We start from the raw sequence: 6,626 nt of genomic DNA, 5'->3' as shown, positions 1-6,626 counted from the left end.
AGTTCTGTTAGACGAAAAAATGATTCAATATTAAAATTTTGGTGTTTTTTTTTATTTACCCCTTTGATTATGGAAATTTTATACGGTATTTGATAAATAACAAAACAAACGGAAATGTAGCTTTAGGAAAGTAAGAGTAGAGCAAGTTCCAGGATTCTGTATGAATGCACAGACGACTTAAAAGATGGCGAGCAGCTAAGTGGAATGGCACGCCGTTAGTCCCTCCGCCCCGCCTGTCATGACGCGCCAAGAAATATATTGTCGAAAAAAACATTCCACATAGTTACCCTGTCACTTCCGTTTGTTATTCGTGCAATTAATCATTACACAATTAACGAAAATGCAAGACAACCTGGAGCCGGCTCTATGGAACAATGGCGGTTTTTTGCAACCTTTCCGATCGTCTGCTACCAAGAACTGTTCAAGAATGAAAACTTGCTCAAAAACTGACCAATGGCATAAGATGCTTGTAAGTGACGTCATTGATATGTAACACATCATGCAAACTCCCACACCAAAAATTCTGAGACCTTCAGGGAAGAATAGTTAGCGTCGGTGGTGCAATAAATTTCACGAAGTTGAGGGATAATTTCTTGGAAAATACACTGATGCAAATATGCATAATTGTGCACTTTTAGGTATTCTGAAAAAAAATGCAACCTCAAAATTTTCAATATCATTATGTATTCAAATGTACAAAATAAAAATAAACAGGTAATGTATTGAAATTCCTTTATTCGTGTCAACAACATGACACAATGCAATGCATGTTGAGCAGTTCTGAGCGAGTTTATATGCATGCATGGTCAGTACTATACGATCAGCGTTGTTAAAATCTCTGGAGACAGCCGAATGCCTTGTCGCGGTTTTAAGTATTGTATTCTTAATTATAGCTACTAAAATAGATGCACTTTGCTGTCAATTTAGATAGACATTTAGCTAAAAGTTTGAACAGGCTGTTAGTCGGTTCATCAACAAGAATCCGTGTTTTTAGTACAAAATAAAATTATATACTTATAGCTTCTTATATACATTTACTTAAACGTAGATTAAGATAAATATTTGGACAAGCTACAAAAATCGCACTTAGTGTATATAAATATAAAATAATATGCTTTTTGTGCTCAACGAATTAAATGAACCAAGAAATCATTGCCTGGACCTAGTCTGTCTTTTCTAGTTAACCCAGGGTACCACTTCATCATTCTCTGGTAGGGCCATTTGTCAGATTGTTTTGCAATTTGGTGGTGCCACACACGGAATCTGATTTCCCGCACTTATTCACGCATAACTATGAAAACTAATGGTTGCTACTGTGTACACGTACGTTTCTAGCATATTCCCTGCTTAGAATTTCTCTCTAAAAATTATTTCGTCAAATGGAGACACGATCCGTCGGCATAGTCAAATTTTCGTACCGTGGCTATGTCAGGAATTCGCAAACCCATATAACAGAATATGCTAAATTTGTTGTACCCACCATAAATCTGGTATAATTAAATTAAGTCATCTTTACCGAATTCTGCGTTGTAATGTTCCCGTATCATGAACTGTAGTTTGGGTCAACGGTTCCTAATGGTTGAAGAAAACTGCCACATGATCATTTCATTCGAGAATATTAAATACCAAGAAAGCCAGCTTTGTACGGTAACAGCGGCACATGATCTGCACCGATTCGCTCGCTTTAACATCCCATCAAGATGAATTCCAAGTTGGTGTAATAAAAAATTGATTTGGCCAAAGACGATGTACCAGAAATTCAAATTTACACGTTTTTGCATCTTGAGGTTAAGTTTGATTGAAAATCGGGAATGTTAAGTAGAATTATTGAAATTTTTACCCCAACATTCTTTTAGAGTGGCTATTTAAAGTTTTTGATAAGGATGCATCAAATAGATTCTCAGATGTAACCATATGTTGCTACATATCATTTGTTTCCTCCGAAGCGAATCGTTCAATAAATTAGAGCCTAGATCACCGCACCTACTACTTAAGGTGATGCAAATAAGAAGCGTCAATACTACGTCAGAGTTTAAATTAAAGTTTTATTTTTATCAATAAATATTCTGGTCATACGAAAAAAATATGACCATCACATATATATACAGAGTGAGGATGACCCATGGTTTAGTACAATTGTCAATAAACAAAAAACAACAGCAATTGCACTAGCGAAGGTTACAGAGTCCATGTAATATCAGTCTCTCTGGTACGGTACTCGGTTTGCCGGAAACCAAATCACTCGTTAGAAATGAAAGGCTAAGATCATCACTACATTGTAGCCCGAATGTCTAGGTATTTCTGCCAAGGAGTAGACGCCGTCTCCCACCGGAGGACGTGGTCGTGGCGGACGGCCGCGCGCTGGAGAAGCTATCCCCGGCGTTTGTAATAACAACCCAAGCATCTAGTTTACCGCACTAAGACGTGCATCTAAAGAACAATCATTAACGATAATGACCACATTCAGCGGATAAATAAATGAGATATTGTTTATTCCATAAACAAACGAAAGCCCTTCTAGTTCAGAACTCGAGGGAGCGAGGGTAGTGTGTTTTAACACCAATATAAGCCCCATAATGCCGCTATGTCGTCGCGGCGTCTGCTAAGATCCAAATATTTCTTCAATGTACCTTTCTTAATCAATGTATTTCCATTACAAGGTTTAAACATGGCATTTTATCAACTAGAGTAGAAGGTTGATGAGCGCACAGACGAGCTTGGTCACACAGCGACGCTTTGAACTCGGCCTCTTCACACATTGAGCTGATATAAGAGAAATTATCTAACAGAGATTGCTATTCACTGGTTCAGTTCTTCAGTTTGTTTGACAGATTCTTCAAACTTTCCAGCACGGGGCTCAGTTAATCGCGTTTTTTAATTTCCATGTAGAATTTTCCTCGCCATCTCAGATTATTCGGTAGATGTCCAAGTGAAAGAGGCGACGATAATCTGTGAAAACGAGATTACACATCGGGATAAGACGGGATAGAGGATCACCCGAGTTCCTTGTGTTTCTATAAACAGAGTTTGTACGAGAACTAAGGGTCGTATTTGGAGTCTTCGGGTGACGTATTTTGTTGTTTCACACCATGAACGTACTCCAATATAACTTCTAGTAACACCCAGAATAGCAATTAAATACGACAGAGTCAATATATTTTCACTGTGTCTTTCTAAATGAAAACACTGGCCATGGAAGTTTTCAATGATAAATTTAACCCATTGTTCCGCTGTTTGCGTTCGATTTTAAGATCCCTTCATATCAAACTCAGCTGGATCTGCAATTTGAAATCCCTATATTTAGTGATCACCACTTGAAGACTTTTCTATTTGTCTTCGTTCAATATCGCTATGAGCACGAACACGCACATTCCGTGAGCACTGGGTACTGCACTTTTATCCAGGAACAGTTTGTCCCAACTTCCGGACCCCGACAGTACCAGCGCAGTAACGTTATACGCATAGAGTCACTGGGCTGACAGTACATTCCGGGGGGAATAGAGCACGATTTCCCCCTAAAACACTGTCCTTCCCGAATCCAGCGAGGCCAAAATCTAACCCCCAAGTCTTTCCACGTGTGGAAAACTGGACAATGAGTATAACTCCATAAATATTTTTGCACTTTTTTTCTATCCTCACGTTTGAGTTTTAGTCTGATAGGTTTCTGAGTTTCACCCGTATAGACACGCTGTCCAAAGTATTTGATGAAGAGGGGCCTCCTCCCTTTTGGACGTCCCTTTTTGATTTTAAAATCCAAAGTTCCATTTCTGTGCAACACATGTTCTAGCGGTCTCACAGTGGACATGTAGTCCCGGTCAAAGTCTCTCCCTAGCAAGCGACGCAAGCGTTTATACTCCAGATCCTCTTCCTTCGGATCGTATAGCGGATTCGGATTTTCCTCTAAGTCAATGATCGGCAGCTGGTTCGAGGGAAATGGACGCGTCCCATCATGGAATGAAATAGAATTGCGTTCCTCCGGCTCAAAGGGGTGCCTCAGTCGGTTCCAAGCATCACGTGCACTTTGAGCGGTCACCCAACGATGCTCCCAGACCAACAAAACGACACAGTTCAATATAAAACGATATAGAATCATCACTTCATCCGTATACTTATATCTGAAAATACAGTGACACTGAATAAGTCCCACATAAAAACGGGCGTTACGGATTTACCGACATTAGTAAAATTCAAGTTTGAAATTTCATATGTTTTTGCGATGATCGTTGAATATACATAATAAAAAGGTTAAATACTTACCATCTATGCATCTTCTCATCTAATGCCATTGTATGAAAAATAAAAGTCAATATTGGAAGGTTTCACATGTAAAAAAAAAAAAAAATGTCGCCAAAATCTATTCCATTGAGAAACTGCGTCCAGACCAGGGATTGCGGGGGTAGCTCACTGGCCCCCTAAAGATAAATATCTCCAGTGTACACCACGACCCTCCAGGGAGAGGAATGTAGATGCTTTATGTTGGAGTTTAATGTAAACTATCCTTTTTGTATTTTTCTTGCTAGACACCCAGTCTGAAATGAATAGCCGTCTCTCTGAAAATCTACGGTAGTTTTTACAATGTTATGAGAAGACTGCCCGTAATCCTAAGCATAAGACAAACGGCGGCGACCATACGTGTTTAGAATCTGTGTCAACTCGGACAGTGCGACGATCAGTGTATGGGATTTCAGACCTATTCTCTATGTACATCGAATGTATGCTTGTCAAACTGAAGGGGGCGTGGCCTAACATGCGAACCAATACAAACGACTTCCCCCGTATTCATGATCCCATTCATAAATCGAAATAAAAGGTTCAGAGAGAGAGATCCGGAACCTGTGATTGGGCTTGAGAGATAGATTAATTCTTATCTGTTCCACAAGAGCGTTGTCTGTGAGATAGTACGAAATAGGAGAGTTCCCCGGCGGCGATCAATCTCCTTCCTTCACTCGTTTCGTTCCCGGCAAAAACGAGTTGAGCAATAAAGCTAGTAGAGTTATGGTAGAAGGGTTAGGCGGCGCCACGACCGATACCGCACTAATCCTCCCCTATTGTTATATCCCTCCATAGATACATTTATGTGCATGTAATAAGTATACACCGTACTCAACGCGTTTTCGGAATTTGAATGTTATCTTAAGTATACGACACAGAAAGAAATATTAATTTCATTTAATGTATTAATTTATTTCCACAAATCATAGTTTTGGACGCCGACATTTATCTAGAGTTTGTTGAAGAGCGGACTCGTTTTGTAAAGTCACCAAAGAAATGTCAGGCGAAGTTGTTAAACGACCACAATGACATATTTCAATTTAGAAAATTAAGTAGTGCGAGTAAATTATTGCTGGTAATTTTTTATTCTTCTAAACACAATACTTCACAATGTTGGTTGGAAATAAAATACATGTACCTTACTCAGTGACAAATCGGAAGATTAACTTGAAAGCGGTACAAAAGTTAACCAAATATTTTCGCTTAGCGGCCATTTCAGTCCTGATTTATGTTTTTAAAACATGATCGCAGAAATCAACCCAGTTCCGTTTTCTGAATCATAGTCAATTAATTAAACGCGTGAACTAGGGGGGTATCGTATTTCTATGACCTGTCGGTTTATATATAAATCGTTAAAAATAAATTTCCGAAAAATTCCATCGTACATTAAATTTCTCCATCAAAATTTTTAAGCGTAAATATTTCATGCTTTGCTGTAGTTGGCGGTTCGGTTTTCTCCGTGTTTAGACTGTACCGGATTGAATGACGAAACGTGTGGTAGGTTTGAATGGTAGATCAGCAATATCCAACTGATTTATTACACTTTTTATTTCGTAATTAGATTTAATTATCCAACAGTTCGGATCAGCGGTAGGCGATGTGCGAGAGTTATAATATCGGTATTCTTTCCTCCCTTCTGACGTTAAAGAGTTCGCGTGCAGGGGCCTCAGTGGTCGCGCCCGTGTCCCCGGAAATCAGCCTCGGTGTCACTTTACCCACCCTCTGCCAGGTCGAGGCTGAAGAATCCTATCTTAATATTATTTGTATGAGTGAAGATGGTTGATAAACACCTGTAGTTATTTTTTTTTTTTGCCTTTGTTGCCTGAACATTCTGCGACGTAGCCCAATGAACCTCTTTAATTTGCTGAATTGCATAATGTGTGATCGAAGAGTCGCGGGTGGTGGAATCGCATACTGTAATTTTAATAATGCACATTGATTGATCCTTTGTTTGAAATATTTAACATCACAAGCAAGAAGAAGCTGTAAATTAAAATTTCAAATATCCAGCGCTGGTCGTACAGGAGATTGATTATTATGGAAACTGGAGTTAAGGAAAATTTGTTGCGTCTAAAAATATGCACCAAATAGCCCAAGTAACAAAATTTGATAGCAATTAATCCCCTAAAATTTATTGAAAAGCGTTAGCATGTATTAATGAACCTTCTGGCCCATAAACACTCATAAAGATGAAAGAAATCTAATAACGCTGTAGCAGATTTTATCCAGACTGAAATCGTTTCTTTATGAATGAAAATCACAATGTACAATTTGGGGGCCCGGAATGCTTAGAAAGCAGTTGAGAACTCGCCGCCCCTCAGCTTTCTATTGTCAGAGTCACGGAGAGAGAGAGG

The 6,626-nt window shown here is 39.0% G+C and overlaps 1 protein-coding gene across 1 annotated transcript; it reads right to left on the bottom strand.

Moving 5' to 3' along the window:
* Positions 1–2,025: 2,025 nt before the first annotated feature.
* LOC105342853 (noggin-2) lies at positions 2,026–4,697 on the bottom strand. The gene is made up of 2 exons (XM_011449907.4): positions 4,258–4,697; positions 2,026–4,115 (listed from the first exon to the last, which is right to left on the bottom strand). Exon 2 carries the CDS (start codon positions 4,091–4,093, stop codon positions 3,350–3,352), a length of 744 nt encoding a protein of 247 aa, XP_011448209.1. The 5' UTR covers positions 4,094–4,115; positions 4,258–4,697; the 3' UTR covers positions 2,026–3,349.
* Positions 4,698–6,626: the final 1,929 nt, after the last annotated feature.

Source organism: Magallana gigas, chromosome 7, assembly GCF_963853765.1.
Source record: "Magallana gigas chromosome 7, xbMagGiga1.1, whole genome shotgun sequence".
Taxonomy (NCBI): Eukaryota; Metazoa; Mollusca; class Bivalvia; order Ostreida; family Ostreidae; genus Magallana; species Magallana gigas.
Note: the sequence above shows the minus strand (reverse complement) of the source record. Positions and strands in the feature narration are given on the sequence as shown.